Source organism: Tasmannia lanceolata, unplaced genomic scaffold, assembly GCF_043159265.1.
Source record: "Tasmannia lanceolata isolate RefF3 unplaced genomic scaffold, GAP_Taslan_0.1 ptg000037l, whole genome shotgun sequence".
In the NCBI taxonomy this organism is placed as follows: domain Eukaryota; kingdom Viridiplantae; phylum Streptophyta; class Magnoliopsida; order Canellales; family Winteraceae; genus Tasmannia; species Tasmannia lanceolata.
In genome coordinates, this window is record NW_027518714.1 from 13,554,315 (window position 1) to 13,580,995 (window position 26,681).

At 36.9% G+C, this 26,681-nt stretch overlaps 1 protein-coding gene across 8 annotated transcripts in view; it reads left to right on the top strand.

Moving 5' to 3' along the window:
* LOC143861185 (uncharacterized) overlaps positions 1-25,873 on the top strand; it is a 39,828-nt gene extending 13,955 nt beyond the window's left edge. For 4 of the 8 annotated variants that reach the window (XR_013239931.1, XR_013239932.1, XR_013239933.1 and 1 more), the window contains 20 exons: positions 915-1,059; positions 4,908-5,031; positions 5,235-5,415; positions 7,622-7,650; positions 7,897-8,045; positions 10,354-10,456; positions 10,597-10,689; positions 10,779-10,834; positions 11,133-11,256; positions 13,038-13,100; positions 13,228-13,287; positions 13,388-13,549; positions 17,946-18,019; positions 18,091-18,184; positions 18,905-19,041; positions 19,141-19,221; positions 22,908-23,013; positions 23,991-24,094; positions 25,333-25,437; positions 25,667-25,873. Coding sequence is in view for 2 of the 8 variants with exons in the window: in XM_077372117.1 (XP_077228232.1) it covers positions 915-1,059; positions 4,908-5,031; positions 5,235-5,415; positions 7,622-7,650; positions 7,897-8,045; positions 10,354-10,456; positions 10,597-10,689; positions 10,779-10,834; positions 11,133-11,256; positions 13,038-13,100; positions 13,228-13,287; positions 13,388-13,549; positions 17,946-18,019; positions 18,091-18,184; positions 18,905-19,041; positions 19,141-19,221; positions 22,908-23,013; positions 23,991-24,062 (1,853 nt within the window). In the remaining 6 variants the exon portion in view is untranslated. Of the gene's footprint in view, positions 1-914; positions 1,060-4,882; positions 5,032-5,234; positions 5,416-7,621; positions 7,651-7,896; positions 8,046-10,353; positions 10,457-10,596; positions 10,690-10,778; positions 10,835-11,132; positions 11,257-13,037; positions 13,101-13,227; positions 13,288-13,387; positions 13,550-17,945; positions 18,020-18,090; positions 18,185-18,904; positions 19,042-19,140; positions 19,222-22,907; positions 23,014-23,990; positions 24,095-24,675; positions 25,044-25,332; positions 25,438-25,666 lie in introns of those variants that run through there. The other 4 variants (XR_013239935.1, XR_013239936.1, XM_077372117.1 and 1 more) reach the window with 4 other exon arrangements.
* The last annotated feature ends 808 nt before the right edge of the window (positions 25,874-26,681 follow it).

The following is a 26,681-nucleotide window of genomic DNA, read 5'->3' on the forward strand; positions in this document are numbered from 1 at the left end:
ACACATTCTCTTTACTTTATTTAGAGGTTTTCACTTCTCTTTTTTCTAAAGCCCTCACTTCCCGCATCACTTCTCACACTCGCTTCCCACTCTAGTAACTTAGTTGGGAACTGCAGTCCTTGAATGCTTGGCTGTTAACATAAATTGTATGGAAAACTTTGTGTAATTGATATTGGTTGGTAGTAAATGTTGATTTGTTTTAAGGTCATGCAATATTTGAATATGATTTTTTTTTGTTAGGTAGTAAACTTTGTGTAATTGATATTGGTAGGTAGTAAATATTGATTTGTAATTGATATTTGAATATGATGATCTTTAAAAATGGGATCATTATTTTGTTCTCGAATGGCGGAAAGTTTCATTAAAAGAAGAGGGAGACCGAGATGGTCAAATACAAATAAGAGCATAGAGAGAGAGATCTACAAAAGGAGCAAGAAGAGAAGACAATAAAGGGATGAAAAAGAACAAGAACAAAGAACAATAACGTCAAGGAGGGAGAAAATCAAACTGCTCCAAAACTCCATCCGATCCCCCTCCCTGGTCAAGCTTTTCAGCACCCTCATTAGCAGATCTTTTAACATGTCAGAAAATAATACTCGAAGAGCCTACCAAATCCTTTTTCTCGTCAAGAAGATGATCAAATCTCCAAGGACAAGATTGAGAGCCGCTCAACCAACGGATGGCATTGAGCGAATCACCTTCTACTACCTTTTTATCCAAGTCATCACTCTCCAAATGGGATCATTGTGGCCATACAAATCTTTGATTTGGATAAATTTAATATGAAGTATGACCAGCCAAGCATTTTAAATAAAGCCGATTGTCCAGTCAAATTGTATTTATATTTACTTAAATCTATTTCTTTACCAAGACTATGGTAGGTACTGTTGCTAAAGCTATCTATGTTATGGCAGGTTGCTTTGTGTTAGATGTACATGGTTCACAGGAAATGTATGATGGTTGTATAATGGCCATTCATGCACCAGATGCATTGAGGACATTAGAAGGAGCAACATACGAGGAAACAAGGGTACTTGGTGCTTTTCAATATGTCTACAGGTAGCCTCGATTATGCATTTTTGTTACTTCTCTGTTCAGCATGCCTTTTGATGTTGACGCCATTTATGAGATGGCAAATTTTAGGAACATAAACAATGGGTTGTTAAATTGCCGAAAGGACTAATAATGTGTACCTTCAACTTAAATGTAATTACACTGCAAGTCTCAATGCTAAACTGTAAGCATTAAGATATCATGATAAACATTTGGAAAACTTACAAAATTTTTTGGAGCAGGTGCTGGATGAACCTGATATTGTAGCTTTGTTTTTCGGATCCAACAGAAAGAGCATAGTTCAATTATATTGCAATGTGTGCATTCATCTATCTAGAGGAGGTGACCAATTTGAAGGTTTTAGGATTTGGTTTCAGTATGTGTTACGGTTGTGACAGAAATGGAAGCATATTAGTTTCGGATTGAAATTTCTGTGGAAGTCGTGCAAAATCACAAAAATGTATGGAAACCTATGTAATTGATGGACATTTAATATGATGCTACAAAATCACAAAAATGTATGGAAGCCTATGTAGTTGATGGACATTTAATATGAAACTTCAAGAAGTGCCAGAATATGAAACTTCAAAGTGCTAGAATAGGCACACGCTAAAGAACCATCACATAAGTAAAAACCCACCCATAATGGTTTAACAACATCAAACACCCAGTGACATGCGATGTCGCACATGTCTAATAATTCTATACATACTGCATTTCACATGTAATTCATATAAATATTTATACATAATACATACACCTCATTTCACATACAATTCATATAGATATATTTATGTAATACATACTTGTATAGTATACCACTAATACACTTATGATCTTTATTTTGATATGCCTTTCAGTTTCGGTATGCATTTTGGTGGGGATGGAAACAGAAACATTTCTCTCGTTTCGTGTTTGTATCGATGGAAATTCAAAACCATGACCAATTCATGCAATGTTCATCCTATCATTATGCACTGTGTGGTTGTATTGGTATTTTGACCCATTCACTAACTAGGACTATCTAGGGTTTTATGTTTGAATGTAACCTTAGTAACTAAATCCACAAATTCCACCAATATATCTTATCAAAATCGTCTCAATGATTACACGATAACAATATCAATCTTCAGATTTTTAAGTGGCTAAGTTTGCCTTCCACCTTCCACATTGGCCGAATCAGAGCATTCACCAACCAATGTGACTCAAAAGTATTTATAGTTCAATCACTCGTTGCTTCATATGAAAACATGGCGTGAAAGCTGATTCTACAAATGCAATATTGTGGGTGCATTTGACCAAGGATCAGCTCTAAGCCCTTATCTTTTTACGCTAGTTATGGATGAACTTACGGAGGGTATCTAGGATGAGGTGCCGTGGTTTATGTTATTTGCAGATGACATAGTATTAATTGACGAAACCGAAGCAGGAGTTAATGATAAGTTAGAGTTATGGAGAACTACTTTGGAATCCAAAGGTTTTAGACCGAGTAGGATTAAGATAGAGTATATGGAGTGCAACTTTAGTAATGTAAGGACGCGGGGCGAGGATGTAGTAAATATGATTGGACAGGAGGTACCAAAGAGGGATATCTTTCGCTATCTTTGTTCAATTCTACATAAGGAGATATTGAAGAGGATGTTAACCATAGAATAAGAGCAGATTGGTTGAAGTGGAAGCATGCTTTAGGAGTTCTGTGCGACAGTAAATACCTACCAAGTTGAAGGGAAAGTTTTATAAGACAGTTGTGAGGCCTACCATATACGGCTCAGAATATTCGGCCACCAAGAAGCAGCATGTGCATAAGATTAGTGTAGCGGAGATACGAATGCTTAGATGGATGTGCGGCCACATAAGGTTAGATAGAATTAAAAATGAAGACATCCGTAAAAGGGTGGGCGTGGCACCAATTGAAGAGAAGATGAGAGAGCACTGCTTAAGATGGTTTGGGAATATCCAACGTAGGCCTTTGGATGCTCCAGTGAGAAGAAGTGACTCGTGCCAAGTTGGAGTAAAAAAGAGGAAGGGGTAGACCGAAAACAACTTGGGTAGAAACAGTGAGGAAAGACTTGATGGCTAGGAACATAATAGAGAACATGACCTTGGATAGGAGAGAATGGAAGAAAATGATCCATGTAGATGAACCCAACTAGTGTCAGGATTAGACTAAGTCATTTTGAGCCGGGTAGATTCTTTCACCTTCTTCATGAAAATTTTCTAAAGGATTCATTAGCTGACCCCAACTAGTTTGGGACAAAGGCTTAGTTGAGTTGAGTTAAGTTATTTCACCAGCTCAGGGCCTTGGAGATTAGCGCATTGGATGGATACGATGTTAGATCTATCCAGAGGTTGGATGTTCCATTTTCCATACTTAGTGATCAGCGATGTTGCAGATCATTTAGCGAAGGGGAGGGTGTATATAGGACTGTGTCAGCATTAATCAAGGGGGATTTTCTGCGTTTTCGGGAGTCTAAATTGTCAATGGTGACAAAGTCATACATTAAACATGTTAAAGTATGAAGTATAAAGTATAAAATATAAAAGATTAAATAATGCATTCTCCAACAGCTTAAGCTTTTGGAGTAACTGGTCATTTCACATGATATCACAGCCAAAGGTCCTGAGTTCAAACCTCCTTGATAGCAAAAATCCACATGCAATGGCCAAACCCAAAAGAGGGCCACATGTGCCACTTGTAGACCAACCCTAAAAAGAGGGGCCACACGTGAGGGGGGGGTGTTAAAGTATAAAGTATAAAAGATTAAATAACGCCTTCTCCAACAGCTTAAGCTTTTGGAGTAACTGGTCGTTTCACAAAACAAATTTGGGTAGGTGACAAAGTCATACATTAAACAAATTTGCGTAGGTGATTTTCTGCTTGCATGAAGAATTGTAATCGAGGACATTGGCAGGCACATTATTGACAAGATTGTTGATCTATGTAGTGGATACGAGATTTCCTATTTGCATGTTGTAGAAGTGGTAATGAGTTAGTGAATTCTCCACCAGGATTGGCATCCATAGGTAATTATTATTTGTGGTTGTTCTCTGCCCCCATTGTACTTGTCAATAATTGTTTTGTTATATTCTTGAAAAAATGTTTTTTCGAGCATTGGGGCAATCTCTATCATTCCTCATTTTATGGTTGTCTTTCTCTTCTTCAAATAAACTGTCATCATCTTTTAAAATGTAAATAGACAGCCTCCAAGGCAAATAGCGGCCACTGAAGGTGACCATCAATGATCAAGCTCCTTTCAATTTGCAATTGTAGATAACTTGCTAGATGCCAATTGTCACCTGAGCTGAGGGTGGTTTGTTTTCATCTTTGAGGAGATCTTCAAATTGTCGTTGGTGAAAGTTCCTTTTGGGTTTCTCATGCCCAAGAGAGGCCACCAATGTCGTTAACCTCTAAATTACTTTTGGTGTTCTCTATCCTGTCTCTGATATTTTCCAACCTTGTGTTTGATTCGTGCATTTTCAAATCAAAGGGTTTAGAAAATGAAAGCGTGTAAATTAAACAATTACATATTTGGCCAATACTATTATGTAATTTAGTGCCTCACAGCCATTGATCGTTATCTTTCAGATCTGTGGCCTTTTTTCTGGGGTATTGCTAGAGTAAAGCTTCTAAAGATGTATTCGTCTCTATAATTGGTTCACCAGTTAAAAAAAATATCTATTATATGGTTTGCTTTGCTTGTGGGAATTGATGCATAGATATGTTCTGATATCGTACTGCTCATGAGGTTATTTTCTTTTTATCTTTATGATGGTGACCTGTCAAAATGGACATAATGTGTTTTTAATTTTAGCACTCGTATAAATGCAGTCATTCTATAATGCTCTATTGGCAGTGATGTATTCCTTCACCGTGACAAAAACTTAATGCCCCAAAACCCCACAGCATGGAGTGCATGGAATTTTCTTGGAACCACTGGAAACAAAGTATGTTTGACATATTGGCTCAATGTGCTCCAGGTTTGTAATATATTCTCTTCGCACATGTTTGGAAGCTATTCAGTGTGATTAATCATTAATGCAACATTAGCAATTTATATTCTCTTGAAGTCTTCGCATGGGTGCCTTGGTGAAGATAGAAAAGAATGTTGTGTGTTTCTGTGTTTATTCATGATGCCTCTAATCGAAAATCCTAACTATTTCATGAATTAATGAACTTGCAGAATATTGATGACACTGGTCTTCCTTTCCTTGTGACTCTCAATCCACCTCATACGCCACATCATAATCTGCTTAAATGGTCAACAAGCCATCCGGTTCCATCAGTTGCTGCTGCAAAAGCTTTACTCGAGCTTGATGGTATCCAAGGGAAGAGAGGAATATGGTTTTGTGGGGCATACCAAGGTGAGGCTTAGGTTTCATTTTGTGTTTAGTTAACAACAGGCAAATGATTCAGGCTATATAGAAAACTCACTGAATAAATGCTGCAGAACTGGAAAAATACTTTTTTTAGATGGTAAGGGATTTTATAATTGGAAAAGTACTAGGATAAAAGGCTCTGCTTTGTTTTCCTTCCATTAGAAGGCATAGTGTAAAATTGGCATTTCATCATGTAACCACAAAAATGAAGTTGTGTATCACTATTTTGCCAAGTTCCATCTACTGCATCTGACCTTATCTTTGTTCATTCTTTCGGATAAATTAGTATATGGGAGAGTTTTATCTAAGTATAATCGGTATACTCAATTATATTGAAAGTTCCTTTTTTCTTTCAGGTTGGTTTTGGCTTTCTGCTTGTTTTGGTGGTTTTCTTTTAGAAAGGACAACGCAAATTTAAACTAGTTGAATACTTGAGAAAAATATAGCTACATAAGAAAACCCCCGAGAACCCAAAAGAAACATATAAACACCCATTTTAATAGATTTAACATTCATCAATATTATGCCAACATCCATCTAGTGTCAACATAAATTAATTACAATCCACCATCTATGTAAAGGGATGTTTTACTTTTGTTACCAGAAAGGTATTTTTTGAAAATTCCGTAAAAAATGGAATGGAATTGACCACTATGCTAACTTGTAACATTTGCATCTATGCTCTACAGAACTTTGCATTTTAAGGGCGGTTGATGGATGGTAACTTAGAGTTGTGCATGGAATTGCAAGAGAATTTGTTAAAGGAGGCATGCTATAATTACAGAAGTAAATAGATCTTTATAGAAGACTTTTCTATCCAGCCCAAAGGAAAATTTCCAGTTAATAGGATGTATCTATGAAAGGAGGGTTCCACTACAGCATTAACAAGAAGAATTCAATTTGGATTACTTTCATGTAACTTTCTCTTGAGTGCTCTTAAGATTCACCCAAGTGTATTTGGGCTCACAACTAGGCTTATAACTATCCTTAACTGTTTAACATTCCTTCTGTAGCTGTCATGCAAAATGAGCAAGCAGTGATGAACCTTACACAATGGGTACACTGGGAGCTCCATTTGCACGTATTTGCACCTGATATTATCTTGTCATCCATGAAATACTATTGTAGCACCGTAAGAACCTTTGTGGGCTTATCTCAACACATGCAAGGTTTTAAATTTCGGTTCCGGTTTCAGTCGGCACGGAAATGGAAACGGAAACATTTCGATTTTGGTGGAAATCTTGTAAAATCACGGAAACGTGAGGAAGCATGCAAATGATAAGATTTTGCGATGAAACTTTGGAGAATGCTAGAATAAACACAAATACATACTTAGAAACCATCACTTAAGCAAGAAATCCATATGTAATGGCTTAATCACGTCAAACACCTAGTGAAATGCATTGTCACACATGTCTGTAATGTCAATAAAGAAGTACAATTTACTGGAGTATAAGAAAATACAATTACCAGTCTCCCCTCTAAGGACCCCAACTCTATGTCAATACGGTTACCTTGTTGGTCCCATGCCGATCTGACATCCCATGCATTAGATACGGTTACTTTGTTGCTCAGTTCAATGATGTTTCCTACCAAATATCATTCTCTACGTTAATGAAATGAAATGCCAATCATAATATCTTTCCATTTTTTTGTCATTCTAACCATTTTGGTCGAATTTCAGGAATTTCGGTCAAAATTTCTGAGAGATAATGACACGGAAGGAATTCATGTAAATTTCGTTTCGGTGGGGGTGGGGATGGGGATGGAAATGGAAACCTTTCGGTCATTCGGGGAAATTAAACCATGAACACATGAACCGCCAATACTGATCAGTGCCATGCACTCACAAGAGAAGTACACGATTAAGGAAAACCTAAAACCTCCTTAGTTTTTGACTAACGAAAGCAGGGTAACAAGCTAACTATGTTGTAAGGATCGGGTAAAAAATTGCAAACATCCTACTCAATGTCTGCATTTATATTGACCCTATGGAGTCTGTCATCAGTCTCAACGCAAGGAACAAAGCTTGGCTCTTAAGGTTTTTTGAACTTTATGGAAAGTTGTCTAACAAAAATGCATTAGGTCATTTATCTTTTATTTTCTCATCACAAATATAATTGTGTTGTTTATCTTCCTGGTCCTTTTAAGAATCACCCAATGTATAATAAAAAGGATGCTTTACCTGCAGGTTATGGCTTTCATGAGGATGGATTAAAGGTACGGATTAACACTCATTACCTTATTCTAGTGTTTGGTGTATGCAATTCATCAGTCAAATAAATACTTGGAAAACAAGGTGATATTTTCACATGGTTCATCTATATCAGTATTATGCCCATGCCCAAAAGTAGCTTTTCTAAGACATACTGGATACCTCAGACTTCTTTTGTTCGACTCATCTAGAACTCCCGTGTCATTGACACTCGTCAAATAGGCTGCAGATCATTTTTTTTTCCCTTACAGGCTGGCATGGTTGCAGCAAATAGTTTGCTTGGAAGGAACTGCATTCTTCTGAGGAACAGAGAACATATGGTACCTTCTCTGGTGGAAACTGGGGCAAGGCTTGTTGTTACTAGGTTCCTCAAGCATTATATTTCCACAGGTTGTTTAACGTAAGTCTCATCTTAATAGCCCGGAATATCACACTTTTCTTGTATTTCTGCAAATGATGAGGATTACTAGCCTATTATTGATGTTTTCAACTTAAATGTTATTAGTACTGAGTCTACTGATATTTGTTCGAGACTACCATACACTTCATGGAATCGCACAACACAATTTTGGAATATTTTGTTTCAGTGAATTTTTTCCTTTTTTTAGTTAAGTTTCTTTGCATTCACTCAACATCTGTGTGTGTGTGTGTGTGTCCACACATTCCAAACAAGTTTCTAATTGAAATCATAGGATCTTCTTTAATTTGAATTTATTCTTTTGTCACATCGTGAGATTTAGAAACATTGAATTCAATTTGAGAGCAATTGGATGAAATTTTTTGAAGAGGTTGGGAAAATATATTTCCACCTCTTTTATCAGCAATTTCACCTCTCCTTTTGCTTTCATCTATCACTTTTGTAAATGACAAGTACCCCTTACCACCTTCATTTCATTGCACTCACCAATGCATATGAGAGTGAGAGGGATACGAAGAACTCAAAGGGGAGACTAGAAAAGGTGACATGGAAAAAGATGAGATAGAGAATTGTGTGAACTCTATACCTACGCCAAACCCCAATACCCACACCACCCTTAACCTATATATTGTTGCACACCTTGCCCTCCTGCGACTCCATCCTTAAAAGTGAAATTGAGATCTGCATGGAAAACACTATCTCAACCGAGGCAACCAGCGCATGCATAAAAAATATCACATGCTTCACTTTGGAGATTGCTTTGTTGCTTGACACATACACAATACATCCTATTTCCTATGGAGATCTGTGTTGTGCCGATTGCTGCTAAATTGACCTCATCGCTTGGTGGGTGGTTGTGTCCATAGTTTTAAATTTCGGTCGAAATCTGAAATTTCGGCCGAAATAACTCGGTTTCGGTTTGGACCAAAACCGAAATTACATTGAATCGGATTTTGACATGATTTCCCCGAAATTTCCAAATTTCGCCGAAATCCAAAATATCGGCTAATTTCGGCCGAAATTTTAGCCGAAATTTTAATTGAAATTTTGTTTTTCACCATTATATACAAAATTTCTATCGAAATGTAAAAGATATCCACCGAAATTACCGAAAATTCCACTGAAATGGCTGAAATTTCCACAGAAATTTTGTACTTTTTGGTGGAAATTTTAAGAAAACCGAATTTATTGTCAAAATTTTACATGATTTCGGCCGAAATTTCCATCGAAATTTTTGTTAATATTTCGGTTTCGGTGGTGGCTGAAACCGACATTTAAAACCTTGGTTGTGTCCCATTTCACTGCGGCCGCACCAATGTTTTAAATTTCGGTTTTGGTCGGCATGGAAACAGAAACATTTCGGTTTCGGTTGGAAATTTCGGTGGAAATCTTGTAAAATTACGAAAACTTATGGAAACATATGCAAATGATGAACTTTTAAGATGATACTTTGAGAAATGCTAGAATAAGCACAAATACATACTTAGAAACCATTACATAAGCAAGAAAGCCATCCATAATGGCTTAATCACATCTAACACCTAGTGACATGTGTTGTCACACATGTTTGGAACAATAAAGTCAATAAAGAAGTACAATGTAATGATGTATAAGACAATACAATGCCCAATCATCCCTCCAAGGACCCCAACTTTATATCAAGAGATTTACGAGGTAGTATTGGTATCATGCCGATTTGACATCCAATGCATAAGATACGATTACTTTGTTGTGCATTCCAATGATGTTGCCTATCAAATATCGTTCATTGACATTAATGAAATGAAACATAAAGTAAAATGGATTACAAAAAAATATTTCCCTTTTTTTGCGTGGTCCGACTCATCATCACTGTTGGATATTTATCTCAATTTTTTATGATATTTTCGTGTTAAAAATAAAACATGAAGATATATTACTATTTTTGAAATCTTGGCATAATTTTTGGATTTTGTTGTTTCATAAAAAAAGGCAAAATATGGCGATATTTTTGAGAACATTGGAGATATTTGTAACTGTGCCTTTTTGTCATGCATAACAAGACCGCTGTTCTTGAGGGAACTGAAACAAATATCTTGTGTGATTTGATAAGGAAATTGTCTCGTAAAGTCACCAACAAACTCTCATCTACATTTTATTTTATGATAAAGCTATAATCTCTGTGTATACAACATTACTTGGTTCCAGCCTGCTATTTATTTCCTATCTTATTTTACCTGATCTTTCATATTAAATTGACCCACAATTTACTGAAAATATTTTGGTATTGGGGTTTTTTTTGAATCTACAGTTTGCTAGAAGATGGAGGTACAGTTTTTACTTTTGAAGGAATCAACCAAAAGAGTCACCTGAAGTCAGTCCTGAAAATTCATCATCCTTTATTCTATTGGAAGGTATGATTTCTCCATTTTTATTGAAGAATAGTTCATACTGATGCCACTTGATATCGATTGGGTTTACCAAAAGGTAGATGCAATGATTTAAATGCATTTTCACATTTCATAAAATGCATAACCTAGATTTGGTTTCCCAGGTTGCTATACAGGCTGATTTAGGCCTTGCAGATGCATACATCAATGGGGATTTTTCTTTTGCTGATAAAGAAGGTCTTCTAAATTTGTTCATGGTAAATAATATCTGGCATCTCAACATCAGAGATCAAAGAAGTTGATATTGCTACTTCTCTTAATCTGCCTTAGTACTTCTTTTCTGTAGATTTTCATTGCCAACAGGGATATGCGTAGCTCTGGGATAAAGAATAAAAATAAAAGGTATTCTCTTAATTGAAAATGCTTTCTATAGTAATTATCTTTTAACTATGGAATAAGTATTGTTACGTGTGATTTGCTAGGGGTCATCGCATACGGCATTTTGTGGACCGGCTGTTGCATGAGAGAGCAGCCACATAGGCTTACTTTTTGTCATTCATTTAATTCATCCTATGTGGCTGCTCTCTCATGCAACTGCCAGTCCGCAAAATGCCTTCTGCGATGGTCCCTAGCAAATCCCTTGTTGCCTTTATTTCCCAACTTTTAGTATCTCATATGGACCAATTTTCTTTTGCTCCAGGGGCTGGTGGACACCACCATTTCTCACAGCTGGAGTAGCATATGCAAAGTTTTTCTTTTCACACATTTCAAGGCAAAATACTCTCACACAAGCTCGCCGGAACGTATCTCGTCACTATGATCTGGTCTGCATCATAAATATCAATACATCAATCATGCATTTGCTCCTTTTGTTCTTTTGGTTTTCTGATTAGTATCTGGTCTCTGTAATACATCTGTCTCTTCAACCATTGGGCAACATTAAAATTGTTCACACGAGTTTACCTATCTATTATGAGCTAGGTTGTTGGTTTTGTATGTGATGGTTTGGTGCAGTACATTGGTGAAGGTTTCTGGTGTTTCAATACACCTCAGATGTATGCCCATCTGCAACCAGGTTACGGTGAAGAGAAAGGGGGGAGGATGAGAAAACGTTAAAGAGAGGAGACGGGTGGGGTGGGTGTAAGAGTGGGTGGCTGCCTTGGGGACATCTCACCCCCAAAACTGTGTTAGGGCTTCCACTCCCTTGCCCTCTTATATGGGTGTGACCAGAGTTTAAGTGGTGGGTCCTATTTTCCACCAATCAGGTTATATGGTTTCTTTTAAGTGATTTAAGTGACTTTAAAGTGGTCATGTGGGCCATGGTAAAGTAAAGGGATAAAGGGGCAATAAAGGATATAGGATTTGTGTGCCCTAGGCGATGTGGACAGCCCCCACATCTAGGCTAATAGAATGCCTGTAAAATTGGAATAAATGCTAACAAAAAATAGAAATAAACCCTAAACTAGAATCCTTTTCATAACATAGAAAGAATGCCTCAAGTGGGCTGTGTCACATCATTTATACAGGCACTTCATGAGCGTTCCAATTCCTTAATTCTAATTCTATAAAATCTCCTCCATGCACTCAAATTTTATCCCTCCCTTGCTTCATCTAATCAAACTAATTCAGTCGTGACTTAAGTTCTTGTGACATGTTGGGACATGAATGTTTGTGCGTTCACTGTCCCTGGTGTTTACAATAAAAAACAGTAAAGAGGGAGTTCTTTATACTACAACATGATCCTCTGTGGCCACAGCAATTTTTAAGGTTAACTTATGCATGGCTTTTTTTTATTATTATTTGTGCATGTCTGTTAGAAGGCTCATGGAAAATCAACAGAGCCATGTGAACTTTAATAAAATAGAAGGGATTATGAGTACTCAATATTATGCAAGCAGCTTTATTTAATTCAACAGTATCAGTTGTTATGTCTAGTCTTTAGTATGATACTTGTGCTAGGTGATGTTGCAATTTCCTCGGGTCAGGATAAGTGATTGTGCCAAGTGGTTGTTTTTGTTTTTATTCAGAAGTCACATCATTTAACATGTTTAGGTCTGAGCCACTAAAAAGCTTAGCTCAGTACCACTAATCAGAAAGCCTGGCCAGTGAATTAAAAATCAATGGCCTCTACTTCTGTTAGAAATAACAAAGGGTAATCTAGACAGATCTTTCAATAGCAGATAAAGGATTCTCTTCGATTGTATTGAAGTGTCATTTATGCTCCTGAATACAGGTTTTCTCATCCTTGAATTTGACATATTATGGGGTTTCCCATACACAGGATATATGTTGACATGTTTGTTTATGATGAAAATTGTTTCCTGAAATAAATTTCCCTGTTAATCAAATTTTCCTACATCTGATAGCCCATTTTTTCAGATAAATAAATTTTGTTGAAAAATTTTGAAAAAAAAAAATGGAACATGTTATAATTGTGTATTTTATTCTGGAACGATTTTCAATTAATAAATTTTAAGCAAAAAAACAATAGAATTCATTTCATGTTGTTAACCATGCCCTTTATGTTGATCGTGATATCATTGCACTGTGTATGTATTATAAAACATATAATCTGAAAGCTGGTCCTTGACTTTTATGTTTCTAGAGTAATGACCTCTTTGCTCTATTCTTGGACGAAACGATGACATATTCCTGCGCGATATTTAAGGTTCGCATCAATTCCTTGTAACACTAGCTTTACCAACAGCACATGGTTACAGTTCCTTAATATTTTCATATTATATGATAATTCTAGTTATATGATTCTGACTTCCGTATGTGAAATCATTTCGAAGATGGAGGATGAAGACTTAAAAGTTGCACAACTACGGAAAATTTCTCTCCTAATTGAAAAGGTAAGGCCCTTTATGGAACAATTTCTCCTTAATTGGTTTTTAGATATATTGCACTGACCACTTGCTTTTCTTAATTTTTTATACTTCCCCAAAAATATAGGCAAGAATTGATCGCGAGCATGAAATTCTTGAGATTGGTTGTGGTTGGGGAAGCCTTGCCATAGAAGTCGTCAAACGAACTGGATGCAAATACACAGGCATCACACTATCTGAAGAGCAAATGAAATTCGCAGAAAAGAAAGTGAAAGAAGCCGGCCTTGAGGTGTGAAGTTTCTATGAATTCCTTCTTATTCTGAAATTGCATCACATAATTAATATGGATCAATTTTTTCGACCACATGCTAAAAAGTGGTCCTTATATGTATAGTGCCTATGAAATTTTTAGGTTATATATGCACTTCATAGCTGTACAAAAATATTTGTGACTGATAGACTGAATAAATAAATAAATCTCACTAGAATATTTAATATGGAAGTCTCATTTTTTCCTTCGATGTTTTTAAATAATATTTCAACGTTTACTTTAGAAATTTGTGGAGAAGATGAGAGAGCACCGCTTAAGATGGTTTGGGCATATCCAGCGTAGGTCTTTGGATGCTCCAGTGAGAGAAGTGACTCGTGCCAAGTTGATGGAGTAAAAAGAGGTAGGGGCAGACCGAAAACAACTTGGGTAGAAACTGTGAGGAAAGACTTGATGGCTAGGAACTTAACAGAGAACATGACCTTGGATAGGAGAGAATGGAAGAAAATCACGTAGACGAACCCAACTAGTGTCAGGATTAGACTTAGTCAATTTGAGTCGGGTAGATTCTTTCACCTTCTTCATAAAAATTTTCTAAAGGATTCATTAGCCGACCCCAACTAGTTTGGGACAAAGGCTTAGTTGAGTTGACTTGAGTACTCTAGAAATTTGTGGATATTGTCCAATGGATAAGACAATTGTGAGTGGTGGAATCAAGGCCTGACCTAAACGATGTTCAAATGTTGTGGTCGCTAAACGCATATCATGTCTTCCTAGCAAAAAAATGGAAGTCCCGTATCATGTATGTTCGATGGAACCTAATCTCCATAGAAGAAGAAGAAGACGAAGAGAACAGAATTGAGAGAGATAGTCAGGGTATTGAAGTTGCAAGTTTCAACGAGGGTACACCTTCATATCACAAAGGAAGTACATTCTGGACTCAAGTATACAAAGAAGCTGGGGACCAAGCCTACAGATACTCCAATTGATTCAAATCAGAGGTTAAGTGGAAGTGAGGACAGCTTCTACCAAATAGGGATCATTTCACCTATTGGTTGGACGTCTCCTTTTCTTATCTCTTATTAGCCTTTATATTACATACATTGTCAATGTGATCAATCAGTTTATGAAAGCTACTTGGGGAGCCCATTTATAGGTAGTAGAGAGAGTATTGAGGTATTTGAAGTTCTCTCTTGGAAAATAGTTGTTCTCTAATCATGGTCATCTGCATGTGGAGGCATTTACTGATGTTGATTGGCCAGATTTTGTGTATGATAAACATTCTACTACTAGTTATTGCACCTTTGTAGGAGGTAATTTAGTTTCTTGGAGGAGCAAAAAACAACCACTTGTGACCAAATCTATTGTTGAGGTCGAGCATAGGGCTATGCCATGGAGTTTCTGAGTTACTTCAGCTAAGGATCCTTCTATACGATCTGGAAGTGGTGGAGGAAGATTTGCTGGAAACTCTAGGGCGACGGAAACCTTAGGGCTCCCTACCTAGTGCGACGGAAACTCTAGGGAGGGAGACGGACTCTCTCTCTCTCTCTCTCTCTCTCTCTCTCTCTCTCTCTCTCTCCAAAGACCTCTATCTCTCAGAATGGAGTTGAGAGGAGGCCGTCTGGAGGAGGCTCAGGGAGGCCATTGGCTGGCCGGATCTAGCCGGGTAAATCGACTCTCTGTCCCCTTCTCTCTCTCTCTCTCTCTCTCTCTCTCTCTCTCTCTCTCTCTCTCTCTCTCTCTCTCTCTCTCTCTCTCTCTCTCTCTCTCGATCAAAGACTGCCAGCCATGATGTGCTGGTGCCGTGGATAGCCGCGGCTCCTCCATGGATGCCGGATTTGGAGTCGTTGAGGCTGGATCTGGAGTGTTGTTCTTTCGTGGAGGCCGGATCTAGGGCTGTGGAGGCTGGATCTGGAGTCGTGGAAGGTTGTGGAGGCCGTAGGTTGTCAGATCTGGAACCGTGGAGGTTGTGGGAGGTTGTGGGGAGGCCGTGGAGGCCAGGGGTTGCCGGATCTGTAGGCTGTGGAGGTAGTGGGAGGCTGTGGGTTGCCAGATTTGGCAATGGGGTCATCGGATCAAGTTGTCGGAGGCCGTGGGTTTCAGATTCAAGGTTGTGGCAGGTGGCCTGAGGCTGAGCTTGGTGGCCAGTGGTAATGGAGGTCGTTGGGGTTAGTGGAAGTAGGAAATGGCGAGGATGGTGGAAGAAGCAAAAATGTGGCCAGATTTAATGGGGTCCACCGGAGCTTGGTGGTGGTGTGAGGTGGAGGCCGCCAGAGATCGGGGTTTTCGAGTGGGATTTTTTAAATTCGAATTCTCCAGCTGGAATGTGGTGGAGGAATTTGTGTGGCATGACAGACACGTATCCTAACTTGGTAGGGCCCACAAATATGGCACTTTTTGTTGGATTCAATACAAGTTAGGCTATTGGGTAATGTAATGGGGAATGGGGATGGGTAATATATAACGGATATGTAAGCTAACTCTACTATATGTAGGGGGTACTGTTGTAGCCATTTAGGGACAGCTTGTCCCTTATTTGGCACTTTCTTGGAATAATAAATGTCAATTTTCAAAAGAAAAAGTGGTGGAGGAAAGGCCTATGGAGCTTTATTTCAACAATAAAGTTGCTATTAAAATAGCTCATAATCTAGTTCAGCGTGATCATACTAAATACATAGAGGTTTACAAACATTTTGCTCAAGAAAGGGTTGCTTGTAAGGAGAATGATTTTCTATTTGTGAAGAACGGGAGATCAATTTCCAAATGCTTTAACCAAATAAGTTAGGGTCTGTCTGGTGCAAAGTTCTGCATGATCAATAATATCTATGTTCAATATTAGGGGGAGTGTTGATATGTTGCACATTATAGGGGAAAAAGGCAAAATCCAATGGAATGAGGTCCTCCTGGTTACCATTTGGGTTTTATGAAAAGAAAGGAATGACGGGGTGTTTAAGGGCCTAGTTAAAATTCTTATTTCATGTCTACCAAGGTGATAGCTCTCACTATTGCTTGGGTTAAAATCCTTCCAGAGTTTAAATTCGTCTCAGCTCATGACCTCTTGTATGGTTGGAGAGATATCTGTATCAGCAGTGGCAGATGGGTTCTGCTAGAGGTAGGCAAGCTGAAATTGAACTTTGGTATAGCTGGAAAGATATCTGTATCAGCATTGAGCAAACTCAGGTTATCAATAGCAGATGGGTGGGTTCCACCAGAGATAGGCAAGCTGAAATTGAACTTTGATGGATCAAGTTTGAGGAGTCATGGTCCAGTTGGAGGTCACTAGAGGCAGTCAGGGGGTGACATCAATGGCCTACTCAGGTCTGTTGGGGACGGCAGATTCAAACGAGGCGGAGATTAGAGCAGTTCTTCAAGGAATTCGACTCATTGATAGTCTAACAGTAGAGGGTGACATGAGTGTGTTGTATCTCATGAGTTTACATTGTCATTTATGTACTGGCCATCTCGTTCGCCAGGCTTTCTCCCCTTTATATAATATTACTCTCATCATTTCAGAAAAAAATAATATTTCACTGATGGGGACCATCACTTATGGGTAGCATTCTTTTAATTATTGAATGTTTGATGCACGCGCTTGTGTACACACATACACACGACACATGAGTTGTGGGATTTCACTTGGAAAATTCATGAACCCTCATTCTTCTCCTCTCCTCTCCTTCATTCTTGTCCTATCCTCTCTTGGTTCATTTTACAAAATTGAATCACAACCAACAGAAAAATAAAAATTAATTTGCAAGTTAGTTCAGGATTTGTGCTGTTTGTTGTTATGTTGGTAAAAGAACTCAAACATGGTTGCAACAATTTCTGCTTTCGCTGAAACAGCATCAACCATTTTCCCGGGTACTTGTTTCTATCATCAATATTGGTGTGCACATGCCCTGAAGGTATTGATATAAAGTAAATATACATAGCCCTCAATGATGAGTGAGAGATGCATCTACCATGAGCAAAACAATTAAGCAATCCAAAAGCAACGGCTATGTCATTATTTCTCTAGGCTGTGCATCTGCCTAGTTGCTTTCTGGCCGACTGTTAATAGCCTAATATTGCAGATGTTGGCTAGTAGTCAAAATCTGTTCTATTCAATATCAACTGTGCTGTTTTTGGGTCTTTTGACCATCCAAAACCACTAGGGGAAGATTTGATTATTTACTTGTCAATTTATGAGAAAAATCCATCAAATTGGCAACTGTTGCTAGTTAAATAATTTTACTGTGCTATACCTCTGAGGCTTTCTTTATCTGTATATTGCTTTTGTTACCCACACTTATGGAGGCTTTCTTATTGTCCACTTGTTCTATATATAATTTCTACATTTATTTTGACATTATTATACTTCCGAAACTTATATGTCAACTTCAGTTCATACTCTGACTCAAATTGTTTATACTTTCAGGACCACATAAAGTTCTTGTTATGCGACTACCGCCAACTGCCCAGTTCAAAAAAATATGACAGGGTTATATCTTGGTGAATTCCTGATCACTTTTGACATACAGAAATAAATGTTACTCCGCAATTAACTATTTTTTTTTTTACAGTGAGATGATAGAAGGAGTTGGTCATGAATACATGGAGGAGTTCTTTGCCTGCTGTGAATCAGTTTTGGATGTAAACGGTCTCCTTGTTCTACAGGTTATAATATTAACTAATGGAATTTCTTATATGGTTCAGTTTTAGTGATATAATAATACCTTGATGTGTGCCATTCAAAAAAAAAAAAAATACTTGACATGAACGGGTTATTACGGTCAAATCAATTGGTGAAACTGCTGCTGGATCTTCTACACTGAAACTGAAATTGATGCTACTTTGCTTCATTTCATATGCTGGTTATGTGTCGACCTCCCATTGGGATAAGCAGAAATTGATTAGTGAACGATCCCGTTTCTAGGCCTTTAATGATTGATTTGTCTGAAAACCCCAACCTCGGTAGAAAACAAACGGCTAACCCCTCTCATATCCGTAATAACAACATGGCTCTTTTTTTTTTGAATGGTTACCACAACATGGCTCTTTATTTCTAATAGATGGATAATGTAGCCGTTTTCCTTTTTATGATTCAGTTCTTTGATCTATACAAGCCCCGCAATGGCGGAAGCCTCCTGCACTAGGCTGCCCTCTTTTTTTTCTTTGATCTAACACCTTGAAAAGCATAAATTTATTTACGGAATGTTTCACTTATACCTGAATTGAAAAGATACTCATGCTGGCTAACTGTTTACATTTTCTCGATAGTTACTTCTATGAGTTATTTACTGTCAATTTTAAATCATTTAGCGAATTTTAGGCCTAGAATTTATTATTCTTCATTTTTTTTGTTAACGGTTGACTGAGGTGCATTTTTCTGCTTAGTTTATATCAATACCAGATGAACGATATGATGAATACAGAAGAAGCTCTGATTTTATAAAGGAATATATATTCCCTGGCGGATGTCTTCCTTCTTTGAGTAGAGTAACTTCAGCCATGGCAGTTGCATCCCGACTCTGGTCAACATTAATCTTATCATTTGCATTTGACATTTCCTTTACATTCCTCTTGTTCTTCTTCTTTTGGAAATTCACTAACATTACATATTGAAAATGCAGCGTGGAGCACCTGGAAAACATAGGCATTCATTACTACCAAACATTGAGATACTGGAGGAGAAATTTCATGGCTAAGCAGAGGTATGAATCATAGTTTAGTTAAGTCACCCATTTCTCTTCTCCAAACAAAAACTTAAATTTGAGTAGGAACTTTCAGCTATTCACACATTTAGGCTAAAACGCAAGAACTATAAATAACTTAAAATGGAAAGCTCTCCAAAAGTTAAGAGAGAGTTGACGCAGTTTCTGTTTACTCTAACAAAGATCTACAATATGCTTTATAGATAAAGAATAATAGTATAATGCCTAAGCTACCCTTATGCAAGTCATATCACTGATAGACGTGTACATGTTAACGCTTAATCCCACCTCAACTCACAATGGATCAAAAGAAAGAATTGAGAGTTTGCAAAGAAAGCACGTCTAACCATTGTATGAGACTGATTGAAGAAATCAGAAATCTGAAGATCCGAAGATAGATGGAGTGAAAATGTCCTAGCCTATTAACGAAGCATACAAAATGATCGTCAATTTTAATATGTTTTCTCTGCTCATGAAACACATGATTACCAGCAATCTGAATGGCGTCATGTTTATCACAGTAAAGTGTTGTAGGAATATCAGTGTGAACCCCAATGTCAGAAGAAGCCAGCAGAAAGGGGCAGCCCAGTGCACGAGGCTCCCGCCATTGCGGGGTCTGGGGAGGGCTAGATGTACGCAGCCTTACCCCTGCTTTGCAGAGAGGCTGTTTCCGTGACTCGAACCCGTGACCACCAGGTCACAGTGGAGCAACCTTACCGTTGCGCCAAGGCTTGCCCTCTAGAAGAAGCCAGCAGAGCTATCGATAATTTCCACAAGCACAAATTCCATTTTTTATAGGTCCAGAAGTTCTTTCACAAAACAATCCATCTTTTTCCGGTTAGTTGGCTTTGTAATGAAAAGTAGAGGGTTGTCACCTCTCCAACTCTCTCTCCATTAGGTGGTATTTTGTTAGCCCAAGCACTTATTTGTTGAGGTTTCATGTAGTATGCCATAGCTTGGCATTCTATCTCAACAGAAGAAAGAGCAATATCATCCTGCTTCTTTCTTTGCATGGAGATCAGTTTCCAAGACGCAGAAGCCAATGGTGAAGTGTTTATTAGTGACATATCTGGCTCAATCAGCATCGAAGTATGCTTTCATTTAGAGCGCATAAGTTAAAAGGAAAAATTAGTGTTTCTGCAGTAGTAGCCCACATGTCTAATATATCGAAGTATGTTGCACAATGAATCTACTATTGGGTCATACACAGAAGAACCATATTGGAAATGTAGTTGTCAATACCGTTCCGTTGAACATTTCATTATGGTCTATGGAACAAGACGTTTTGGTATTTCGGTCATTTCAATGTTTCATTTTGGAAAGGACGCTACGAACCGAGAAATGTTTCTAAATAGTTAAAAATTCAAAAAGTCAAAAAAAATTATTAGAAAAATATAAGAAACTATTATATCAAGCAAATTTAACAAAAAGACATTTTATTATTTGAAACATCAAAGCAAACCACTCTATTTCGATGACCCGGTACCATTGTATGCATCAGAGTCCAATATCCAGTAGTTACATATAACTGAGGCAGCAGACAATGCAGAACCAGGTATAGTGGAAGACCAGATGTAGTGTGAAGCATTTGGTCTGATTGGGCGGTAATGCTTGAACACTCAAACTGATTGGAAAGCATACTCTGAAGTGTCTTACCAGTAGAAGCAATAAAAAAATGTAACAGAGGAGCAAATGAAGATCCAATCAGAGTAGCAGCTGCAACCGTAGGTCATTGAGAAGTTGCCATAGGCAGTTGAGGAATTGGAGTAACCGTGCACTTTCTTAGCAGAATTGATCTTGTGTGTCCTAGCCCGTGACAGTACTTGCACCTAATAAATTCCATGTCCTGGCAATTATCTTATCATGATGCTAATGCATAGGGAACAAGTGAAGGATGGCATGTGGCAATGAGGACAGAATCAAATTACATGGTTGTGACTTGTGAGGCAGTAGCCATAGATTGAAATATTTTCTCCTCGCAACCGTGTTATCCTGTGTCATAAGCAAGGTTTAAAATTTCGGTTTTGGTTTTGGACATAGCCGAACCGAGATTTCAGCCGAAATATTGAAATTTTGGCCAAAATTTTGGCACAATAATGAAATATGTTTTTTTACCAATTTTTGGCCAAATTTTCATTAATTTTGACTGAAATTTTGGGAGGGAAAATTACATTTTGAAATTTCCGAAATTTCGGATTTAGGTGGTTTTGGTGTCGGTCTGAACTGAAATCCGAGATTTCGGTATTTCGGCTGAAATTTAAAACCATGGTCTTAAGTGCAGTGTAATGCTGAACATTGCCGTGAATCTTTTTGAATCGAGTAACTCATCTATCAGAAACTGAAACAACAGAGGCTGGTTATGATATCTCTCAAATATGGTAGCTCCACAGAAAACTGAGGTTCTATAAGAGCCAACTGATCCCAATACCTGTCAAACTAATGGAAGTGCTACATGTTACAATCATCCTGATGAGAAGCCGGATCTATATGTCCAGCTAGTCTTTAAAATTCGCACAAAGACCACGCCTGTATTAATTACTTTGCAGTCCTAATTTTTCTAGGGTCATCCTAATCTACCGTTCGATTGTGTTAGCAATCCAAGTATAAATATTTGATTGTAACTTTGCATTCTTCAACGATCTAGGTATAGATTTCATGAATTATTTTTTGGATCTTCTATGGAAGTATAGGACCTTCAAGATATTCCCTAAACCAACCAACAAGAAAATTCTTAATCAAGACTTCCCAAAACATGTAATTCTTTCCAAATACCATCTAACTGAATATGAGTAGCTTCTATAGGTTCAGAATCCGTTTAAACAGGCTCCAGGATATTTAAAAAGAAAGAAAGAAAATGAATCTGTGTTGAAAAGGCATGAAACGATGTTCAATTGAGAACCAAATTATTCCAAAAGCAAAGATAGTTCCAACTTTTCAACTCAGAACAAAATAAATCTGAGTTGAAAAGCACGAAAAAATGTTCAAATAAGAACCATAAGGAATCCATTTAAACAGGCTCCAAGGTATTTAAAAAAGAAAGGAAGAAAATGAATCTGTGTTGAAAGGGCATGAAAAGATGTTCAATTGAGAACCAAATTATTCCAAAAGAAAAGATTGTTCCAACTTTTCAACACAGAACAAAATAAATCTGAGCTGAAAAGCACAAAAAAATGTTCAAATAAGAACCATAAACCAACCAACAAGAAAATTCTTAATCAAGAATTCCCAAAACATGTAATTCTTTCTTCTTTTTTTCTTCTTTTTTTGAATGGTACCCATAACATGTGAATATGAGTAGCTTCTACATGTTCTGAATACATTTCAAAGGCTCCAAGATATAAGAAAAGAAAATAAATCTAAGTTGAAAAGAATGAAAGGATGTTCAAATGAGAACCAAATTATTTCGAAAGCAAAGATGGTTCCATCAATGCAGCTAATTAAAAGAACAAAAAGAATTTATGAGAAGAATTTATTTTCCTGATAGAAATAGAATCTTAGGTATCCATTTTGGGCTTGTTGGCTCGATTTGATACCTCATTTTCATATAGGAAGATATGCTTAGCATTCAATACTCCACAGTAGGGTTTTCATGCTTCTATTTGCAGTTATGTATTCCAATGAAATGTTAATATTTTGGCTTTTCAACAAGTTGTTGATTTTGATATGTAGTACTTCTTACCTTTCAGTGAAATTCTTGCATTGGGATTCGATGAGAAGTTCATACGTACGTGGGAGTATTACTTTATTTATTGTGCAGCTGGGTTCAAGTCACTTACAATTGGAAATTATCAGGTATTATCTGGTTAGCACATCAGGTTTCTGACTTATCTGACACTGCGCCATACCATCCTTTAGTTACTTCCAAGCACAACTATATTCACCCAGTTATCATTCAAAAAAAAAAAAAAAAAAACTAAATCCAACCAGTTAGTGGCCATTTTAGGTTGATAATGGGCCCTCAGTTTCGTAACATTCATCAATCTACTCATAGTCGAAAATGGGTCACTTATTTTATTGCAGCACAAATTCCATGTCCTTTTCCAGTCATTTCTCGAGCAACCTTACCATATGGAAAAAAAAAAAAAAAAAAAAACTTACCATATGGAATCTTTTTTTGAAGTGTATAGTTGAGGATTCATTTGGACTTGTGCTGCTTCAGACCATCCAATCTTTACCGTGCTGCTTTCAATCCTGTTTTCTTGAACAGTGGAACTGCACTCGAGCAAGATGGCTCGACAATTCATACCTGTTATTCTGATATTTTGTGTTAAGCTATATTTTTTATCTTTTTATTCAGTCCTAATGCTATACTGTTATGTAATTAAAGCACAAAACAAAGTTCTGCTCGATGATTATTCCTGAATTTCTTAACCATGAGCTCCAATAGATTGGTGGAAAACATATAGCAGTGATTGGAAACATGTCAGGATAGTTTTGGTTAATAGCTCCTCATAAACATTTACTAAAAAAATCACATACAGCATACATATGAAGGAAAAGAGAAAGCATGCCAAATTTTTCTTACTTTCTCGTATCAATATTTACTTATACTGTTCAAGTGCATCAGTTTTATTTGCTGTTCAAGTGTATCTGTTTTATTTCTATACTCTTTTATAGGTTCTACACAAACTTAAATAAACAAATAAGTTCAAAATCACAAGCCTCCAATATTATCAATTAACTCAGTGAATGCATTACTGTATTATGTTTACTTCGCATTCATATTTACAGTGGGCAATAGATCTCATGTTTGGGTTTATGATGTGTAGATTGTATTCTCTCGCCCTGGAAACCTTGGAGCATTCAGTGATCCATACAAAGGATTGCCATCAGCCTGTTGATTCTTCCTTTCCTGCCAAAGTCCTCTCATCAAGTAAGCTCCCAAGACTTCTCTGTGGTCTTTTTTATGACATTATTTTCCTTCAGCTCGGTTCTTTCTACATAAAATGGGCATAAACCAAATTTTAAATATGGGCGTAAAATTTGTTTTACACCCATTTTACTTCGAAAGAAACGGAGAATTTGGAACTTTCAAGAGGTTGTTGGCATTTTTCTTGTTCATGGCTATGATTCCTTCAAAATCAAACAAAAAGGTGGCATTGTTATATTTCAACAAAATCGGAATTGTCCTTTATTTTCGGATGGCTAGTGCTGAAGGTATTATAGATATTTATGTTAAGTTTGATATTAACAGTTTGATGACTTGGTAGAATTAAACTGCTAGTGGTGGTAGCTTTCCAATGAACTCAGTTTGTACCAAATCAAATTTAGTGTGAAAAATTAATCTATTATAATTTTGGGTTTGCTAATATCACTCTTCCTGTTTTTCCTGTTTGCTTGCTTCTCTTTTTTGTACATACAGAGCTCAGTTTTTTTTTTTTTTTTGCCGCACATTCCATGTCATCTGCCAGTCATTTCTCAAGCAACGGTACCAAATTGAATCTTGTTTTGAAGTGTATAGGTGTCGAAGTTGATTCATTTGGACTTGAATACATGACTCCAGCAAGATGGCTCAACAATTCTTACTTTTTACTATCAGATATTTTATTTTAAACTATTAATTTATCTTTTTATTCACAGTCCAAATGCTCTACTGCTATGTAATTTAAGCACAAAAATCATTTTGCTGGATGATTCTTCCTGAATTTCTCAACCATTAGCTCCAATAGATCGGTGGAAATCATGTAGCAGTGATTGAAAACATGTAGGGATAGTTTTTGTCCTCTTAATGATATAGCTCCCTTGTAAATATTTACCAATAAAAAAAATCACATGCAGCATGCATAGGAAGGAAAAGAGAAAGCATACCAGTTTTTTTCTTACTTTCTCGTATGATTATTTACTACTAATACTGTTCAAGTGTATCTGTTTTATTTTGATACTCTTTTATATGTTCTACACCTAAATGAACAAATAATAATTTCAGAATAACAAACCTCGGATATTATCATATATAACTAAGTGGATTCATTACTGTGTTAGGTTTACTTTGTATTCATGTCGGACAACAACATACATTTGTGTCAGTTGCATCACTGTAGATTAATTGGATAGTTTTTTTTTTTTTTAACCGTGGGAAATAGATCTCATACTTGGAGTTATGATGTGTAGATTATATTCTCTCGTCCTGGAAACTGTGGAGCATTCACTGATCCATACAAAGGCTTTCCATCAGCCTATTGATTCTTCCTTTCCTGCCAAAGTCTTCTCATCAAGGTCCCAAGACTTCCCTCTTGCCTTTTTTTATCACATTATTTCCCTTTGGCTCAGTTTCTTTCAACGTAAAATCGGCATTAAACAATTTTTTTTAAAAAAAATGGGCGTAAAATTTTACGCCCATTTTACTTCAAAAGAAACAGATAATTTGGAAAAAAAAAAAATTAATTATAAATAAATTAGGTTTGCTAATATCACTCTCATTTTCTTTTCTGGTTGTTTGCCTCAGTCCAACTCAAACAGGTGAGATTTCAGCCTCAATTAAAAGAGGGACTTCTGAGGTGAAAATACCATTGTTGAAACTTGCAAGCCTTGATCAAGATCAATTCCGCTTTAATGTCATTCTTAATATGGTTGGATGGATTCTTGGAAAACCTTTCCATTGATTGTTTGTACTCTTTGTAAGACCATTTCTGAAAAAGGATTTTCTTAAAAATCTCATTCTACTGTTTGGTTTACAACTATTCTTTTCTGGAATCTTGAATCTATTGTTTGGTCGACAAATCCATGAAAAAAAAATATTTAATAACAAGGGGGACTGATATGTGGGACAATCTTTTGATAATAAGACGAACTCAGCTTGTTTTACATGTTTTAAGCAGCTCTTAAAGGCTATTACAATTCTCAGAAGGCTCTCAGCAGCTAATCCGAGAACTGTAAAAGAAAGTCATCCCATTATCAAAAGTGGCGACTATTAGTAGACAAATTTTACATCCATTTATACTGAATTTCGTTACAAATTAAAAGTCTATAAATAAAACTTGAGGTGGTTCAACAGTTCAACTCACATGTAACCAAACAAGCATGAAATTTTGAAAAAAACAAAAAATTCTTTTTCAATCTTCTCTAGAAAATTCCTGCAATCCAAACAGGGCCTTCTGAAAATAATGATATGGGGACAGAGAATACCACCGAACAAATAGCCTCTTCACACGTTACTAATGCTCGGTCCTGATTTTTTGGCTTTTGGCCCTTTAGTGGTCAAAACTATTCCACCCATGCCATGTGGTGTGTAGGGATTTGTTCGGTTCCACTCTCGGTCTCCTCAGCAGCCCTCGAATAACTAGTTTGATGGGTTAATTCCAGCTTCCTAGACTATCTTATTTCTAGCTCGGATGTTTTTTTTTAATTTCAAATTTTGAATTCACAAAAATAAAGAGCTTAAACACACCTTCAAGGATGTCTATTTCATTATGCATGATGAATGCAGGTTGGATAAAGGGTTGAATTGACCAACAATAGCA